A 20471-nucleotide genomic window follows, 5' to 3' on the forward strand; every position below is an offset into this window, starting at 1 on the left:
ATGACCATCCGGAAAAGTCCCTGTTCTTGTTTGTTAGCGTAGCATCTGATGGGTGTGGTTCTGTTTTCTTACCGGCCCGCCTGCTTTGTCTGGGAGCCCGTGTCGGGTTCTGGGGGGGTAGCGGCCTTGTCGGGCTCCACTGTCTCGCTGGTCTCCTGTTTATCACCATCCTCTTTCTGCTCCTCAGGCTCAAAGACGTCCATCTCCGCATTGTCCTCCTCGCTTGAATCCTCGCTGGACGTTGTCTCATACCTGGACAGAAAATTAGCAAAAAGTAATTCCACTTCCAAGAATTCTGTTTGTGTTTGTCTACACTCATTACAGAGACTTATTAGTTGGACTCCACTGGTATTAACTGGTCAATATTACTCACCAGTCGGTCCATAGTCAAAGCCAGTGGAGTATAATTTAAGCAATAATTCAACTGTCAAAACCTGATTTGAAATCAGTTAATTTTCTACTAGGGAGAAATATCTGGATGTCGGCAGGATGTACTGGCCAATGACAGACACACGGACACAGACTAATAAACGGAACATACCAGCCAGAGAACCAAGGCTACAAGTGGATCAATACTCTATGTCAGTGTTTCCCAACCCAGTCCTCGGGGAACCCCGGACAGTCCACGTGATTGTTTACCCGCTGTAACCCACCCCGATTGCCAGCTGACGGGCGTTAGTGCGTGAGTGATGCGTGTGGGGAGTCCCCAGGGAGTTCCTGGCCTGGAACCCCGGACAGTCCACGTTTTTGCTCCCTCCCAGCTCCCAGCCAACCAGGAACAACGAATACCTGGTACATGTGCGCTGGGAGCTGAGAGGAAGCAAAAACGTGGACTGACCGGGGTTGCCCGAGGACTGAGTTGGGAAACACTTCTCTATGTAGTACTTGCTTGTGCTGAAGGCCACTGAAGTTAAAACCTTACTCTGACTGTAACACTGAAGAATATAAAAAAGCACTCTTCATTCATAGATATTCAACTAATATAACTAATAGAATATCAGTCAATACACTACAAATCCATTTTAGTTTGCTAAATGCCCAAAGGCACCTATGAAAGCCAGTTACGTGAACATGGAGTGTGGCGTGAGTGTCTCCTGCATGTTTGAGGTATTTACTGTGAAGTACATGGAGCTGACGTCAGAATCATTTCACCCTCCTGATTCCCAAAGCCATGAGAGTCGGGGTAAAATCCCACATAATTATAGGATATCGGAATTCTTTCAACAGACTCCTCCAAGCCTCTCTGGCACTATCTCTGTGCATAATTCCATTTGACAGCCTGGTATTTTTATAGTAGGAATTTGACAGGTTCCCACTGTCAACCTTGGTGAGTGGTGGATGGTGCCTAGATGTCAAACTAATACAAATTATCAGTCTTATATAAATTATGAAGGTGCTTTCACTGCATGTTGATATCAGGCTGTATATTTCTTTGAAATATTGGTGTCAAGTTCTGAGATCTGCCTGAAGGTGAAATCCAGACGTTAAGTGGAATAGAGGCATATTATGTAGAGGAATGAAACTCTTTTAGATTCCCAGGGTTGTGTGACGATGGACTGGAGCCTCCGTCTGCTGATTGAGGGTTGTAGGTTCTGGTTCCTTGAGGTTGCTGCCTCAAGAATAGTGCTTGACCAGGATTTCTGTGGGGCAATGTCCAGCTTTGCCCTGGAGCTACTCTACCTGCAAGCTCAGTATGAGCACACATGATACACGTCGTCATGTTATAGATGGACGGAGCCAGCGGCCCTCTTACCCCCCATTGACGCCAACGAACTTCAGGTTCTTCTTGGCACCCCTGCTCCCCAGTTGCTCAGCGCTGCTGTTCTTCTTCATTATCGACCTGAGGGCTGAAGCAGGGAGGGTGGAAGTAATGGAGCAGTTGGCTGTGAAGCCTGGAGGAGCTTCTTGCTGAGCACGCCGCCCTATGGCTTCGCTTTAGCCTCTAGTGCACAGAGGAAATGCGCGTGATGCATTACAGAGATCTGGGTGAGGGTGATTGTTTCTGGAAGCATGGAGCAGGAATTCTTGGAAATGAGGTTATTGACTGTATGTCATTTATTATTGTTTATTTTTTTTTAATACAGCCTTGTGTTGACTTACGTTTGCATTATGGGATCAGGACCACCACGTGCAAGTCAATTTGGGCGTATTTCGATTTTGTAGCTGTCCATCACATATAGATTACTGTATGCATACTGTATTACAAGTTATTATGGACAATGGATCATTATACGGATACCAGCGCTGCCTGTTCTCCTGCACCTGTTACACTAAGTGATACACCAGCTAACGTCCTGCGTCCACGTCCGGCGTTTCTTGATCCGTGTATTTCATTTGCTAAGGACCTCGGACGTAAATGCGATCAGACCTGACTCAATCAGGCGTAACTCACTGTAAGACTGTACCTCGTGGAAGCAGAAAGAATGTCCTGTTTATATTTACTTTGCAAACAGGAAATAAATCTACATGTAGTGGACAAAAACATGGACGTGTCAAGTGTGTATCACATGGGAGGGGCTCCAACATTTCATGAAAAACATACTGCGTTTGGAAACTTTTCAGCTGTACGATGTCAGGACAGAGCAGCTACTCTATTATGTCATTAGGAACATTACGGCTTATTAGTTGTGGGTGTTCGATTCGCTGCTGTTATTAACACTAATGGCGAATTAGCGCAAACAAAAGGGCTGCATACACCGAAGTACGTCTTGCTTGGCGGTTAAAGGGGTTTAACATTCTGATTCAGTTTAACAACTGAAGCTTGGAAGAAAATAAAATGCTTTTTTTTTTTAAATCGGCTGTTGTATAATTGGGCTATTGACTTACTGCGCCGATAAAGGTATAGTGCAAAATATCCATATTGTAGCGCACAATCACATCGGTAATAACTATGATACCGGTGTAGCTCCTACTCCTACTCAGAACTCATCCCGTTTGAGTAAATAGTTTAAGGGCTTGCTGTGCTTTTCAAAGAGAATAACAAAATCTGTTTAAAATGCAGGTAACAGACAGGAATCATGGTCTATGTTAAAGTAATTTTATTCTAAAAACTGGAAACTGCTACAGTTCTGCGGTTGCAGGCAAGGTAATGGATTCTACTTTTAATTAGGACTGTAATTTGACCTAAGCGTTCCAGGCTAATAGAATTTAAGATGTAATGTGCAGGATTTCATAATCTAATTCTTACATAATGTGCCTTTGAAATCGGAGTCTGAGTTCTGTTTGATTGAGATAAGAGCACAAAATTCAAGGCTGGGAAAACAGCACATTTAATTTATGCCTGGGAGCTCTTTGGCAGTGTCATTTGTACCACGCTGTAACATATGTTGCTACCCTTGTGATCATAAATCAATAGGCTTTGGAGTGACTGAGGCACCTGCTAACAGAAGCTCAATCTGCCCGACCCAAGCCGAGTAACATCTGTTTGATGGAGTTGCTTGGGGTTTGACAGACCTGCGTCTGTTCCGCACGTAAGATTCTGAGAATCAGCTGGCAGTTGGAGGTACCGTACCTCCGTCCTTTGAGGGTGCCGCGTTCTGTCCTGACGTACAGCAGATGGAGGAGAGGACACTGACTGTGCTGACGAGCTCGGCGTGGATGGAGCTGAGTTTTGAGCTCAGGTCTTTGGGGATGCTTCCTGGGGGCTTGCTGGGCAGGCAGGCCCACTGCTTCTCCAGGAGCTCCTGTATCTTGCTGACGTATTGGCTGATGGTGGCTTCCACAGCCTCCTCTTCACTCTCTCCCTGAGGTTGGGCCTCTTCTTTATGATCTTTGGCCGCACACTCTGGGTTCACCTCAGGCTGAGATGCAGCTTCCAGAGGGCCTCCCTCCATTCCCTCTGACCTCATGTCTTCTGCAGTAGGCCCACTTGATGATTTCCTCCCAGAATCTGTGTTGACTGCTATGTCACACATGGCAATGGTGGCTTCCACAATCTTCTCAGCCGTGGGGACATTCACCAATACACCTGCATCTTGAGTTTCGGTTGGGTCTGTCTGTGTGCTGGTCGTCTTCAGGTCTTCGAGCTGCTTGTTGGAGCTTTCACTCAAGCAAGCCTCTACCTCAGTTGAAGCCCTTTTTTCAGATGCAGCCTCACATTCTAAATCTGTGCTCCCTGGTGCCTCACAGGTGTGAAGGTAATCAGATGGCAGCTTTGTCTCCACAGAGTCATCAGATTTCTGGTCTCTCTCTTCTTTCTCCAGCTTCTTCTCCTCTTTCTGCTTCAGCCGTTGTTTCATCAGCCTGTTCTCCTCCATTTGATCCCTTAATAGAGCGTTGACTCTCTCGAGTTCCATGCCGGATTCAGCAAACTTCAGCTCAAGAGCTACGAGTTTTGCCTGCAGAGACGCAGTAGTGAACAGGTCCATGTTGCCGCCCAGTTTCACAGCTGCAGTCACTTCCTGTAACTTAACCGCGTGTCCTGCTTCTTCCCGCTGTTCCGGTTGGGTTTCTACCCTTACTTCTAATAGCTTTGCTGCTTCTGCTGAAGAATCCTTACACGATGTACTGTGGTCTCCTTGTACCTGCTGTGTGGATTCTGAAAATTGGTGATCAGTTTCCTGGAGAGCTGAAGGAGAAACCAATTGTGCTACGACGCTTTCTGTCCCGCTGGACGCCTTGCTAACCTCAGTAGCCTGTTTCTGGGAATCAGGTGGCACATGTCGCATGTTCTGGGAGAGTTTCAGAAGGCACTGATCGTTCTTTTCCTTAAGCGCCCGGATCTGGGCTTTCAGTTCAGGGATGGTTTGGACTTCTTCCTCCAGTTCTCTGATCCTTTTCAGAGCTATGTGTAGCTGCTGAAGTTTAACGTTAACCTGCTGTGAAGGACTCCTGCCGTCTCCTGCAGTGCTGGAGCAAAACACGTTCTCGGAGGAGCTGTTTTCCTCACTGGGCTCCCAGGCGGCCTGGAGCTCTTGATCATCCAGCTCCGAGTTCTTTCTCTGAAGGACAGTAGCAGGCATGCTGGATGCTCTCAGCAGGTGTGGTCTGACGGGAATGCCCAGGGGCTGCTCATCAAAGGCTCTGATGCTGGCATCATCCATTGGCTTCCTGGATGTGTGCCCGGTCCTTCCTGCCTTTGGTTTGGCTGCAGATCTGCTGTCAGAAGCCTGGAAGTCAAAGATCTGCTGGACCTCCATAAACTTGGTCCTGCCACCGGATCCAAGGCAGCTGGAAGATGCCCACACATCAGGCTGGGAGCCAGACTGGTAGCTAGTGGCAGGAAGGCTGAAGTTACGGGGCAATGTGCTGAACTTGGGCCCCTTGTTTCTCCGATGTATGTGGATCTTTTTAATGGTCTTGCCCCTCTCTATGTCCTCCACGTATTTGAGGAAGTCCAGGTCCAGCTGGAACCCGTAGGGTGTCTCCACAGTGTACGGCAGCTGCTGGCTTGTGTCGCCGGCCTGAGAGCTCTTTGAGGAAAAGCCGTTCTCTGAAACGGAGCAATCAGCTTATTTTAATATTTGCTTTCACCTACAAAACACGTAATTCTACACTACTGTTTGTATTAATGCTTATATGTCTTCAGATATGGCAAATGTAAAATTTGTTGACCAAAAGCAAGGAGGAATCATTCATTCATGATCTGACAGCATCAGTGGAGGTCATCTTACCCTTTTTCTTGTCCATCTTCTGACTCGTGTGTCGCATGTATGTGCTACCTACAAATAACAGGACATGTTAGAGTGAGCTGCGACTTGACAGTTAAAAAGCCTTACAGATCCATCTTTCTCAATTATTCTGACATCATATCCCCAACAAAGGACAATTCTGCATCAGTACAGCAGTATTCAGAAGCCTGTTGACGGTAAAACTGGTGGAAGTGACTTACTGTCCAAATTTATTTTCTTACTTCATCGCACTCGCCCATGGCGAAATAGCTGTGATACAACTGAGCCATTGATTAAGACCTATTAAAGGGCACATCAGCCAGCAAGGCTTCCATTGTGGCTGGAAACCTTCTTATCGTTATTACGCAATTAAGCCTGGCATAAAAACTACAAAAACACCACAAACCAATGCACACAATTTATACACTTTTCTGTAAAACAGAATAATGTACATCTGCATCAGAAGAGACTACATTACCTTTATGTATGCTACTGCTAGCGGTGCGTCAATAAATCTGGGGGTACTTTCACGGCTTGCAATTCCAGAGTTAATGACAAAGCAGGAATGATACTGTAGCACAGTTTCGGCATAAATGCTGTGGCAAACTGACCCCACCGCTATACCGTAATTGTGACTCTGTCTTCCTGATTCTCTGCACGTGAAAATGATTTGCTGGGAAGTGCAAGATGCGCGTCAAACGCTAAGGAAGCATTTTTTTTCTTTCTTTAAAAGACACAGATATAGGAACGCAAATCCAGAGATGCAATCTGTAGTGTTCGGCACAGGACCGAGAGCAGATGTTGTCAGCAGTCGGCAGTGGGAGATGGCCTGGAGATCAAATCGATGGCGACGTGAGATTGCGTTCCTTTTAAGTCTGTATCTGCCGTTACTCTCCTGTGAGGGCAAGGAGCTAAATGCTTGCAGACCAGGTACCTCTTTCAACTTTGCTTTGATTGAATTTCCTTTGTAAGGAATCACTGTGCAGCTGCTTGCTTACATCCTGTTACATGCAAGCTTCTGTTGCCACTGGCTGCAGTACAATGTCTGCAGTTTTTAATGCTTCAAGGGACAAGAAGAGACTGGCTGCCAGTGGCTAATATCCTCATACTGGTCCACTGCGTGCCATCTGTCTTGGCTTGGCATGGTGGAGAATCCCTCCAGAGAAGCCAAGCTTATCATTAGCCAATGATATGTTTTGAATCAGTGAGTGACAGGGGAAGGAACACTCTGGGGGGCAATCAGCTTTCAGCTGGGGTGAGTGTGCCTATAGTTCCAGCACACTCTTCTGGTCATGGTGGGTTTTCCAGAAGTCTGCTGGGGCTTAGATGTGGCATATGGGAGTGATTTTATTGTCCTGCAGTCGGGTGGCAGAATTTACTTCAAGGCGTTGGCAATCCTTAGAGTGTTTCGTGTGTAGGGTGAGGTCCAAGCTATAATAATAATAATTTAACCTTTATTGTCCCTCATGGGGAAATTCATTTTACACCTCCATCAACTTGCTCTTTGTAGAGCAAGCTGTCTGTGAAGGGCAGCCACCTGTTGGGGTGCCCAGGGAGCTGGGGGTTAAGGGCCTTGCTCAAGGACCCGCAGATGTGCTGAGACTGGGCTTGAACCGGCGACCTTGTGATTACAAGCACACATGCTTAGCCCACTGAGCCACACGCTCAAAATGGAAATGGAGAAGACTGACCGTGGTGGTGGCAGTGTGATTATGTGTGTTAATTAAAATCCTAGAGGAGAGCATTAAAACAGGATGATGTGCGCCCCCTGTTGGTGTTTGCTGTCAGTGCTGCTTTGCTGCCAGATTCACTCACATGATAAAGCTCTGTGATCCACTCAGGTACTTCATTGTGGGACCATTGCGGTTCACTGCCAGTTTACTGATAACACAGAAGGAAAGCGGGCACCACGAGCAGCGAAGAACAACCGGCCTGATCCAGAACTGCCGGAATGGACAGAATAATTGATGTGCTCAGGTCTGTTCCAGGATGCGTGGAGAATCTTGTCAGTGAAATTGGCGTTTGGGATGAACTCAGCATGTGAGCTCATAACACTGGTATCTGCTACGGGATTCGAACCACCAACCTTCCGATGTCGGGCACTGAGCCTGCACTGCTGAGCCAGACCATTGGCCTCCTCTCCAGGAGCATCTTCCCACCACACCTCGGCAACCCTTGCAATGAGGGGCCCTGAATCAAAGTGGCTTTGAACCTGTGACACAGACCACTTCCTGTTCCTCCCCCTGCACGCTCCCACACCATCACCACTGAAGGGAGCTCTAACGCAGAGACCGGCACACAGACGAGGGCAATTTTAGGATTTTTAAGGTGGGGGGGGCGACATGAGAGGAGCCACGATTCATACAGAGGGGCCAACCTTATTAGCCAATGATATGTGTTGAATCTGTAAGTGACAGGGGAAGGAACACTGTGGGGGCCAATCAGCTTTCAGCTGGGGCAGTGTCCCTATGGGATCCCCCCTCGTATAAGCCCCTGCAAAGGGTGGTCCTTAGTTATGAGTCAAATTTTAAAATGGCAGTTTTTCAACAAGGTCAAGGTCCATAACTACAAGTTATCAAAATAAATTTCAGGCAGTTTTTGCTGAAAAAATGGCTACAACAGCACCAAGTCCATACAGCAGAATCTGACTACAGCCTAGTTTACTCATGCACTGTTGGTAATACTCGTCAATAATGGGGTTTCCTCTTTGGGTAAAAAAAAATCAAGAATTTTGAGCAAATGAAACACCATGTAAAAATCTGAAAATGTGTGAACCTTAAATTTTGTGACAAAAGTTAAGAACAAAGGGCTCTATCTTTAAAAAGTTTTTATTGCATGGTTGCTACCGGTTTCTTTTAACGATGGTATTTTTCATGACATATTTTTTAGCTCAAATGAGCCCAGTGTGGGTGGCATGGTGGTGTAGTGGTTAGTGCTGTTGCCTCCTACCCCTGAGACCAGGGTTCAAATCCCCACCAGTAATCTGTGTGTGGAGTTTGCTTGGATGGTAAGGAGGGAGGAAGGAAGGAGCAGAGAACACAAATCCCCACCAGTAATATGTGTGTGGAGTTTGCTTGGATGGTAAGGAGGAAGGAAGGAGCAGATAGCAGGGAGGAGCTTAGAGATGGGTGCACCCACAGCAGGGAGGAAGGAAAGAGCAGGTAGTACAAATCCCCACCATTAATCTGTGTGTGGAGTTTGCTTGGATGGTAAGGAGGTAGGAAGGAGCAGATAGCACAGAGGAGCTTAGAGATGGGTGCACCCACAGTAGGGAGGAAAGAAAGAGCAGGTAGCAGGGAGGTGCTTAGAGATGGGTGCACCCACAGCAAAATGGGTGCAGGAAGGAGCAGAGGAAGGAGCAGACAGCCAGGAGGGCCAGAGAGTTGGGTGCACCCACAGCAAGGAGCAGAGGAAGGAGCAGACAGCCAGGAGGGCCAGAGAGTTGGGTGCACCCAGAGGAAGGAGCAGACAGCCAGGAGGGCCAGAGAGTTGGGTGCACCCACAGCAAGGAGCAGAGGAAGGAGCAGACAACCAGGAGGGCCAGAGAGTTGGGTGCACCCACAGCAAGGAGCAGAGGAAGGAGCAGACAGCCAGGAGGGCCAGAGAGTTGGGTGCACCCACAGCAAGGAGCAGAGGAAGGAGCAGACAGCCAGGAGGGCCAGAGAGATGGGTGCACCCACAGAGAACATAGTGAGGCATGCTTAGATACCCCCCCAGACAAAAGAAAAGATATCTAAAACATTTTGTTGGGGGATCCCTGGTCTCACTCTGTTACTCTCACTCTCTGCTGTGGGTGCACCCATCTCTCTGGCCCTCCTGGCTGTCTGCTCCTTCCTCTACTCCTTGCTGTGGGTGCACCCATCTCTCTGGCCCTCCTGGCTGTCTGCTCCTTCCTCTACTCCTTGCTGTGGGTGCACCCATCTCTCTGGCCCTCCTGGCTGTCTGCTCCTTCCTCTACTCCTTGCTGTGGGTGCACCCATCTCTCTGGCCCTCCTGGCTGTCTGCTCCTTCCTCTACTCCTTGCTGTGGGTGCACCCATCTCTCTGGCCCTCCTGGCTGTCTGCTCCTTCCTCTACTCCTGGCTCTCTGCTCCTTCCTCTCTGCTCCTTCCTCTACTCCTGGCTGTGGGTGCACCCAACTCTCTGGCCCTCCTGGCTGTCTGCTCCTTCCTCTGCTCCTTGCTGTGGGTGCACCCAACTCTCTGGCCCTCCTTGCTGTCTGCTCCTTCCTCTACTCCTTGCTGTGGGTGCACCCATCTCTAAGCCCCTCCCTGCTACCTGCTCTTTCCTTCCTCCCTGCTCCTTCCTACTTACCCTCCAAGCAAACTCCACACACAGATTACTGGTGGGGATTTGTGCTCCCTGCTTCCTCCCTCCTTACCATCCAAGCAAACTCCACACACAGATTACTGGTGGGGATTTGAACCCTGGTCTCAGGGGTAGGAGGCAACAGCACTAACCACTACACCACCATGCCACCCACACTGGGCTCATTTGAGCTAAAAAATATGTCATGAAAAATACCATCGTTAAAAGAAACCGGTAGCAACCATGCAATAAAAACTTTTTAAAGATAGAGCCCTTTGTTCTTAACTTTTGTCACAAAATTTAAGGTTCACACATTTTCAGATTTTTACATGGTGTTTCATTTGCTCAAAATTCTTGATTTTTTTTACCCAAAGAGGAAACCCCATTATGATGAAGACAACACATGGTGCCATGACAGAGACTCAAACCCAGGTCTCTAAAGTGTGAGACACCGCACAGCTCACTGCACTAACCACTGCACCACCATCCACCTTTGAGTTATTTAAATTTAAAATAGACCATGAAAGATAATAAAGGAAAAAAAAAAACACAATAAGAAGAACTTTTTTTAATAACACTTTTAATTCACGATGTTTAATTTGGTCAGATTTTTTTTTATTCTTGATTTATTTATTTTTTTTAGTTAAATTGACAAAATGTTAAGAAATATGGTAGACAGCACCCTTGTGCTAAACTGCAACGGTAAGATGTTCAACACGTCTTGGCTAACAATCGCATGACACGAGAGATTGACGAGTATTACCAACAGTAAATTCTTGATTTTTTTACCCAAAGAGGAAACCCCATTATGATGAAGACAACACATGGTGCCATGACAGAGACTCAAACCCGGAGGGGGGGGGGACACACGGACACACACACACTGGGAGGGGGGGGGGACACACACGGACACACACATATGGAAGGGGGGGGGACACTGACACGGGGGGGGGGGGCAGGAACACACACAGGGGGGAGGGACACAGACACTAGGAGGGAGGGGGGGGACACAGACACACACTGGGAGAGAGGGGGGGAGGGACACAGACACACACTGGGAGACAGGGGGGACACACAGACACACACTGGGAGAGAGGGGGGGAGGGACACAGACACACACACTGGGAGGGAGGGGGGGAGGGACACAGACACACACTGGGAGAGAGGGGGGGAGGGACACAGACACACACTGGGAGAGAGGGGGGGAGGGACACAGACACACACACTGGGAGGGAGGGGGGGAGGGACACAGACACACACTGGGAGAGAGGGGACACACTTTGGCATGTTTTCTGGACTGTGGGGGGACCCCACACTGACATGGGAAGAACATGCAAACTCCACACAGCACCCATCAAACGAATTCTGGGCAGCGTCCTTCTGTCAGCTCACCAGGAGAAACACTGAAGCCTGTGTAGCGCCAGCAGGCTGGCTGTGGTGCGAAGCCCCCCCAGCACGGGTGTCCCCAGTAAATACCCTGTATTCCCATCCTTGTGAGATCAGAGAAGCCCCCCCAGCACGGGTGTCCCCAGTAAATACCCTGTATTCCCATCCTTGTGAGATCAGAGAAGCCCCCCCAGCACGGGTGTCCCCAGTAAATACCCTGTATTCCCATCCTTGGCAGATCAGAGAAGCCCCCCCAGCACGGGTGTCCCTAGTAAATACCCTGTATTCCCATCCTTGTGAGATCAGAGAAGCCCCCCCAGCACGGGTGTCCCCAGTAAATACCCTGTATTCCCATCTTTGGCAGATCAGAGAAGCCCCCCCAGCACGGGTGTCCCCAGTAAATACCCTGTATTCCCATCTTTGGCAGATCAGAGAAGCCCCCCCAGCACGGGTGTCCCCAGTAAATACCCTGTATTCCCATCTTTGGCAGATCAGAGAAGCCCCCCCAGCACGGGTGTCCCCAGTAAATACCCTGTATTCCCATCTTTGGCAGATCAGAGAAGCCCCCCCAGCACGGGTGTCCCCAGTAAATACCCTGTATTCCCATCCTTGGCAGATCAGAGAAGCCCTCCCCCTCCGGTTGTTTTTTCATTTTAAAGTTTCCACAGAAATGTGAAAAATCCCACAGAGATCACACAGCCCAGCAGTGTGTAAATTAAAGTAAATTATTAACAGTTTAAAACAGGACTTGTGTGCCGGCTTCCTCTGGCGTCCTCACCGGAAGGATTCCGGCACATTCTGTGGACACAGGGTTTGCTTCCCCTGTGAATTCACAGCCTCCATTTCTCGCATCTGTGAAATTGCCAGAATGCACAATAAAAAAAAGCTGCAGCAGTTACTTATAGTGAGGAATCCTTCACTCTACTAGTATGAATATTAACCCCAGTGACTATTCAGCGTATTTTTAAGCTATGGTGTCCTGAATCTGTCTGTTCTTCTTCCATTGGCCTAAATAAGTCCGGGATCTTTAACGTGCCACCAGGAAACGCCGCCATCATTTGCTCATGTTACCTTCCGCACCACAGCGTCAAGGCGACAGAGAGGTGAATCTGTCCACGATTCCTGTGCTGTGGGCTACTGCGGCTTTGGCTGCACACGAACACTTAAGGAGGGACTGGACCGGACCTGCCTCATGTCCTGTGCTGCCTGCGCTAGGCTTCTGGTCTGTCAAAACCTTACGCTGGAGAAACAGTTATGGAAAATGGATAAATGGATGGATAATCCAGACTCCATCATGAACAGGAAGGGAGATATTCATTGTGTCTCCCAAGAAATAAGAGAGATATAGACGATCGCTCTAATTTCCTGTGTCAGTCTTGGGGGTTGTGTAATTTTCCCCATCACAGGACCCCCCCCCGTAATGTGACCACGTCCTCAGTGAGTCTACAGTGTGTCACACAAACCCTGGAAACAGACTCTGCTCAAGGTCTTTATGCAACCTCCTCCAATATGGCTGACATGGGTTTCCAGGACTGGGGGCGGTCATTGTCATAGATCATTAACAGTTTATGCAGCACACGTCCAAATGCAGGAACTTTTAGAGGATGTTACTTTTAAATCCATGATTATTATTCGTGGTTAGAATATATTGCAACAATCCTTCATAAGTTTCGAAATATTAAACTCCGACTATATAAATACAGACTCCATTTTTTTATGCCAGGTGGGTATTTGAAAGCCATTTAAATGATGTATTTTTCATCTAAATTAGGCTGGAACACGTGACTTACGACGCCCAGTCTTTCCTCTTTTAGTGAAATCTGTGGAGCTCTGGAGTATTTGAGCTACTCGTTGCAGTGTAAGCATTGTGTAACATGAACTTTCCACTCAGAAGCCAGGCGTAGTCTATTGGTCACATGGTCCTGCTGTACAGTTTTCAAACCTATTCATAGTAACTGCCAAACACACACTGCTTTGTTTTCATTTGGTCTTGGTGACGACCCACACCGAGACCTTCTGGCAGGACACGGTTTAGTCCTGCACAATTAAACCACAAAACCCTGGTCATTCATTCTACTACATCAACAGGGGCATTGTAGGGAATGTTGACCATTGCTTGTAGGGTGATAATATAGTAGAAACTGCACAAGATGTCCTAAAATCTGCCTTGCAAAAGACAAGTTTCTCTCTGTCGTGAAGATATAGATATTGTCTTAATAGAGTCGTCAGGCTTTGTGTCCCTGCTTTTGGCCACGCCTGAGCATTCGCGGTTGAGACGAATCGAGCCTTTCACAGCACACTATAGCTCCACTGTGCAGCTGTGCGACCATAGACTGCGACGACCGCAAACGAGCATCGAGCAGGACCCGGCTTCCACTCAATCCCCGGGAAAGTGGACGGTCATCTCAGAGATCCCCACGCACTTTGTCAGGGTAAACACAGGGTTTCAAAGACTGACCCAGTGGCTCGACTGTCAAGCTTTCATGTGCTGTGTCTGTTCTGCTGTCACTAACTCCCTGGTACAGTGACAGAGAGTGATGCTTGCGTTACTCCTCCCTAAATAATGAGGCAGCCTCACTACATCATTGTAAACATGACCGACCACGCATTCCCCCCGGAATACACTATGACTGCAGGCTCTGTATTCCTATCTGTTACATTTCTGTTCTCTCTGCTTCATACATTAACCCCGAAACCGAATGAATCAACCCCGTCAGCCGTAAAGGAATTACATCTTGTCCGGACAAGTTGGGCTCCGAACTGCGGCATCGATTCCTGCCTCAGGCACACTTGGCACTCGGCTTTTCAGGTGCATTCTTTGTGATTTGCAGAAGGTTGCCCCTAGTGGCTGTGCAGGTAAACCGTCTTTGGATGGATTTTCGACTTAAGGTCATCAAGATATCCAGGCTGGATGTAGTTAATTTGATTGAGTGCCAAACAAAATATTCCCTCTCTTGAGGCAATAGTACCATGTCTCATATCTTGTGCTCAAATGAGATTCTCCCTCGTCCAGAGGTCTGGGTGACTTGGCTCGCTTAAGCAGTGATCTCAGAGTACGTGCAGGGAACCAGGCGGAATGCTTTGGCCTGACTGTGAGTTAAACTGAGGTCTGTTCATCTTACATATCATGGGCACCTATCTAACTCCGCACTGCAAATAACCCCTCAAAGTCCTTTAAAGGGAGAGGGAACGTATAATTAAAGGCGAACGATATCACTGTTTTACGCCACTTCTGCTACACTAAAAGGCAAGAGGACCTCTAATCTGACCGTTGTGAAAGAGGTATGATAAAGGAGGATAACCAGACTGTAGTAACACTGCAATGTACAGATAAGTGGAGGTTCAGTTATTCAACCAGTACCTGTGGTCTAAAGTATTAGCTATAGTCACAGAACATGGGTGCACAGATTTAAACATTCAGATTCCTCTCTGTGGTCAAGGTCGAGCTTCTAAAGGTGCGAGTGACGCTTTTTTATCAGAGGCGAATTTATTCCTGACAAATGGCAGACTGTGTGTTTAATAGAACTCAGGGAGGATGCCAATTCTGTTTCCAAAATAAACACCTCACACCAGAGAGCAAAGACAAGCCAGTTACGTCTTGAGGAGTATTTCCTTTCTGAGAGCGCCAGCGCCGTGTGTGTGTGTGCATGTGTGTGTGTGTATGTGTGTGCGTGTGAGAATCGGGACCTCTGTAAAACTGCAGCCAAAATAAAAAAAAAAAACTGATACCAACCTGTGCATCTTCAGGCTCAGGAACTGCCCTTTGACCTCCTCCCCAGTGGAGCCTGAGGCCATTAAGAAAAAAAATCATTCTTCATGGTGTAAGGGGTCAGCCGTCCCCATGTCATTATGCTGGAACTGAGTAACGTGTAACAAACCCAAGGTGTCCTTTTCTTTGTCATTAGCAACAAAAGAAATGAAATAAGCTGAACCTGAGCCAGCGATTCCGTGTTCTTGGTCTGGTGTCGCGTCTGGTTTTGTCGTTACAGCCTTGCTGGGGTCTGTGCGGGTTCAGTTAAAGGGCCCACACACTGGCGCATGCGAATCACGCCGAGGTAAAGAAACTGATGCCGCGATGCTCACAATCGCATCTGCAAGGGACGCCTCTTCTACAGTAATTATGGGAATTGCCCTGATAGGGGGCTGCAGTTCAACTACGGTAAAAATCTACATTCTAAAACCTCTGCATATTTTGGTTCAGCTGTTGTTTTTAAGTAACACTGCTAAGCCAGCAGGTTCACCGTGAGTGAGACGCATCTGAAAGGACTGTCTGATTATAAACTCAGCTGAACTGATAGTAATGGCCTTTTTATAAAGACATACTGGCTCTTTCTTTATGGCTCAGAAATGTCACTGTTATGAGAAGGCAGAGTCTCTCAGTACAGAAATGGCACTTAGGCACCTGGAAACTCCACAAAATAGAGGGTGAATCAAACAAATCATGTTTGGAGATTCGATTCAGTGACACTAATCAAAATGCTTGATTCTATGTCTCCGGACAGTCGCCTCCAGCCCCCGAGAGTTTTAGCTTATTAGACGTCCCTGTGTCTCTGTCACACATTTAATGATCAACCAGTCTCTTTTAGGGTTAGTGCCACTCGAACCACTCGAACCACACATTCGTGTGGGGCCCCCTGTTGGCCACAAACAGTCACTACACCAACGGGAGGCTCCAAGGTGACTCTCTGAAAGGAGACCCAGAAACAACAGACTTGCCCCTGTTTACAGGGACCTTTAAACAACAGCAACAAAAAAAACATATATCTCAACAGGAACGTCACCAGAAAAAAAACAAACAATAAGGCCAAACAAACCATGAAAACTGGGTAAAATTAGAGTCGAATCTATTTATAGGTTAGACTAGAGTTCCATTTGTGATTATGGGGTCAGAGTTCAACAAACAGGAAGAGCTGGAATTTGGCAGTTTTCTCCACAGCTCCACGGTTCCATCCTTTTCCTTGATAGTCTGGGGAATGGCTCCGTTCTGCTGCTTTGGTTCACTTTTGTCTCTACATTCTTTGCGGAACCTTTATTTGCCACTTAGTAATAGTTTAAACAGGGTACATAGTTTCCTGGGTACATATTAGAGACTGTTGGCTGAGCCCTAAAGCTTCAAGGTCCTCACACTGAGAAGCCAAGGGCACTGAAGCAAGCAGATATCAGGAGCTAAATCAACCACGGAGCAGACAGCAACATGTCCTGTATGTCATAGTATAGACCAGGGGATCTCATTGACAGGATGTGTGACACCATCTCTCAGTGGTTTGAGACGACATGTTCTACAAAGAGCCTTTCACTGGAATCACCAGACTATATTTACAATTGAGTTATTTATTCCAATGCAACACACTCAGGGTTACACTCCCTGGAGTGATTAGGAGTGCCTTGCTCAAGTGCACAACAATGAAAATCACTCTGCCGACCACGGGATTTGAACCTGCCACCTTCCGATCACAATCACGCACCGCCCCCTTTCCACCATAGATGTGCCTGTGATATTGTTCACTATAAGCTTCTGTTGTTGATTTCTGCTGATCATTGTTTTGGAAACATTTCTGCATTCTGGTTTGTGCCCGTTGGGTTGCACAGGTCTGGGAATACCCATCCAACAGAACAGTAACACTAAGCAGTGAGTACGTGGTGAACCTCCAGACACCCTCAGACAAACACGTGTAGCCTGCTGAATGGAGAGGTGGAGGGAAAGGGCCCATATTACTGTTCCCAGCCAAGAGAAACACGAGAAACCATCTGTATGGAAGCACCATCAATATTCAAACAACCCCCTCCCCCCAAAAATTATGTCTGCCCCGTGACCAGGCACACACTCCCACTTACAGAACCACATGGCCGGGATGTTGACTTTGGATAGACTGCGCGTGGTGAACAAGATCTGATATGCCAATGTGGAGTTCCGACAATATATGCAAGGTTAAGACTGCAAACGAAACGCGGGGAATGGTCTTCAAAAAAAATCAGACGAGTTCCTGCACTGACGATATTTCTACTTCACATTTATCATGTAATATGTTTCCCCAGAGGACCTCAGTGTAGGAACAAAGAAAAGTTCTTAAGCTCTGACTGGCCAAAGCATTTAATCCAACAGACAGACGATAAGCTTATGTTTAGATAACTTGCGGGAGATTCTGCAGACAAAACCTTGGTAGTATAGAACAACATATTGCGGGGTCACAATTGAATGTTCATTCTGACGCTGATCTGGAAGACAGACTGCTTCAGGTTTCAGTCGGAGCTGACCTATGATAGTCTCCCACCATCGAACGGTTTATTAAAACTCCACTTCTGGAGAAGTTCCTCCGGTGGCTGCGGACAGCTTGTTCCTCGTTAAATCTCAGAAGCGACAGACCAAGAAGACTTGGCTCTTCTGGAAACTGCGGTGTGCAAACAGCAAGACCCGATCAAGATGCACGATTGTGATGTGATGTCAAGCGCAGAGCCTGGAATGTGCCCCGACACTATCTGTCACGCGTTATCTGTCTGCAATGTTCCGTAAACTCCACGTCCACACGCCGGGGCCTCGCACCTCACACAGGACCCGCGGCACGCCGGGTCTGCCTGAACAGAACCTCTGTCCGCCTCACATTTTTCAACTCATTTGTTAAAGGCAATAGAGCAGATGTTGAAGAGAGTAACGAACGTGGGTGTTTACCACGTATCATTCTGCGCTGGCCCGTTGCTGTAACTTAGCCGTTTGAGTTGCAGCCATGCTTGTGGGCTTGTTGAAACCCCCTTCGGAAAGTTCTGGAATTCTAGCTAAATCGCTTTGGGTATTGTTGATGCTAAGTATCTACAAATCTACATTCAGGGGTAACTGGAGAGGCCGTACAAACAACAGTAGTTTACGCTTCATTACAGATGACTTCTTGGATAAACATACTTTGGATGAACATTCTCCAAATTTAATCTCCCAGATTTATTTATGGGAGGATTTTGGTGACTATTTACTTGAATATGCTCTATAACCCTGTGCGTATCGGTGCAGCTTCTTGCAGTCAAGTCTTTCTTGAGGTTTCTCGGCCCACGAGTGTCAAGACTGACAAGAGGACGTGAGCGAGAGCACGTGGTGCGGGTTGAAATCGGCACGCGCTTCGCTCGGGGCAGAAGCATACGAACAAAGGCCCTTTTTGGAGGCTCTCCGGCACAATCTCTACTTGCGCTGTTAGCTTTTTGCTCCCTGACCTACCAATGGTGCAATCATGTGTTTGTTGTCCTAACAAGGATTCTAGACAGGAGCAGCTTTGTTTTAGAGAAATTGACTCCATTCTTGTTTCTCTCAGACCCGGCTTCATAGAGCCTAGCTGTCCCGTCCCCCCCGTCTGTCTCTTTACGTATGGGAAAGAGAGCCTTTGTTTTTTTCCGGCACCTCTGCGTGAAGGACGAAATCGAAGGACCCCACTTAACCTCTTCCATTGTCTTGTTCGGTTCCTGCAGTACATGCTCACGGAGAGAACAAAGAACCCGAACGTCACGTTGGTCTTCCCTGGAAAACTGGCAGCGGGACAATCGCTCGGCCTCCGTACCATATAAGCAAAAATGTGCCACACCCCCAAGGCCCCCGCCCCCCCCCCCCACTGCAGCTGGACGGCTACCGCAGTACAATGCAACATCGGCGCAACAGCGCAGCACGTCGCAATCTGTGGAGCGCGTGCCGTTTATCGCCCGAGCGGTGACTGTGCCAAGCGTCGCTCTCGAGACTAAACACACGTGCGGGATTTGAACAGCCTGACAGATACTATCTGTGCAGTGAAGGCTGTCGCTGTTTGTTTTTACTCATCTCACTGATCAAGCCTGAAGTTATAGCACATTCTTTAGCCTGTAATATGCAAAAAAATAGTCATGTTATTGAGGGATATTCATGTGACTTGCATCTCTTCTGTAAAGCAGGATTGACATTAGTCAGAATTTGGCACAATTTTTACATACATACTTTAAGTATTAACTTGATAGCTTCCACAGCTCATATCAGACCTCTAAGCTCTTGGTTCGGTGTAACTTGACCAAACTTCCATGACATCACCTGCTTAAAAAACTTAAAGCTCAATATCTTTTACTGATTTTCATATTTTGTTCAGTTTTGTTCTGGCATCAAAGGAGTGTCCCTAAACAAACAGGAATATCGAAGTGCGTTTGTGGATGGTTAGGGAGTTGCTGGTGAGGCTGGTGTTCACGTTTAGGCAGCCCTGTGCATCCTGTGTCACAGGTGAGAGGGCTGAGAGATTTTAAAGAACCAAACCCAAATTCCTACCATAAAATGACACACACCTGTCGGCATAGTAGAACATGGGTTGAACATGCGTTTGCCTCCCTGTCCCCTTTAAGACAGACCGACTTGAGCTCTATAAGCGTGTGACTGGAATGCCAAATAATCCACACACTGCCCCGGGACGCCACCACTGTCCCCCCCACGGCCTCTGAGAGGAAATTAAACGCAGGAAGAAGAGGCCACCAGAAGCACCCCCACCCCCCCCTCATCAAGATCATCACGATCCCACGAGGTGAGCCCCGACCCTCTCCGGCAAAATTAAAGTATGAGTGATAAACACACTCAGAACTGCAGCGTCTGCTGAGGAGAGCGTCCCCCAGAAGCGGAGCTGCAGTCCGTGGTCACAGGATGCCTGAAACACGCGCCCACAGGCTGCAAACCGGCAGGTGAATCTCCACCCGCTGTCAAGGAGACCGCGCCTGTTCCCTCACGCCGCCCAAACCAAGGCGACCTTAGAGACATCATCTATCCTCCAGCGACCGCTCTAATCCTACAGCGGAGTCGTCCATCATCGCTTACCTTCAGGCGACGCCGGTGTGGGCTGTTCGCGTCCCAAGTGAGTCTTTCTGGGTAAAACGGACTCTCTTTCAGCTCAGGTTCCCTCGCTCCCTCCCTCTCTCTCTCCCTCCCTCTGGCTGGAGATAGCATCTGCGAGCGGGATGCAGGAATGCCTGCACGGGGCGGCTCTTAAGTCCGCGAGCTGCGCTGTGTGATCAGTGTTGTGGACACGCCCCCTTTTCCCGGGGGGGGGGGGGGTTGGGGCGCCCACCCCAAGGGCGGGTGCTTCAACGGAGCAAGACATACACTGCCCCCCCCCCCTCCCCCCCACAAGCTGCGGCACTCGTGAGCAGGCAGGGGAAATGAACAGGAGCGACTTAATAACCCGAG

The 20471-nt window shown here is 48.1% G+C and overlaps 1 protein-coding gene across 3 annotated transcripts in view; it reads right to left on the bottom strand.

Moving 5' to 3' along the window:
• Positions 1–20471, bottom strand: part of LOC111847419 (KN motif and ankyrin repeat domain-containing protein 4-like) — a 58980-nt gene that overhangs the window by 4369 nt on the left and 34140 nt on the right. For 2 of the 3 annotated variants that reach the window (XM_072704405.1, XM_072704406.1), the window contains 4 exons: positions 5613–5660; positions 3512–5431; positions 1754–1847; positions 73–252 (listed from right to left, as the gene is read on the bottom strand). In XM_072704405.1, the coding sequence (XP_072560506.1) occupies positions 73–252; positions 1754–1847; positions 3512–5431; positions 5613–5649 (2231 nt within the window). In that variant the 5' untranslated portion in view covers positions 5650–5660. Of the gene's footprint in view, positions 1–72; positions 253–1753; positions 1848–3511; positions 5432–5612; positions 5661–20102; positions 20263–20471 lie in introns of those variants that run through there. The other variant, XM_023818572.2, reaches the window with a different exon arrangement.

This window comes from Paramormyrops kingsleyae, chromosome 21, assembly GCF_048594095.1.
Source record: "Paramormyrops kingsleyae isolate MSU_618 chromosome 21, PKINGS_0.4, whole genome shotgun sequence".
Lineage (NCBI taxonomy): Eukaryota > Metazoa > Chordata > Actinopteri > Osteoglossiformes > Mormyridae > Paramormyrops > Paramormyrops kingsleyae.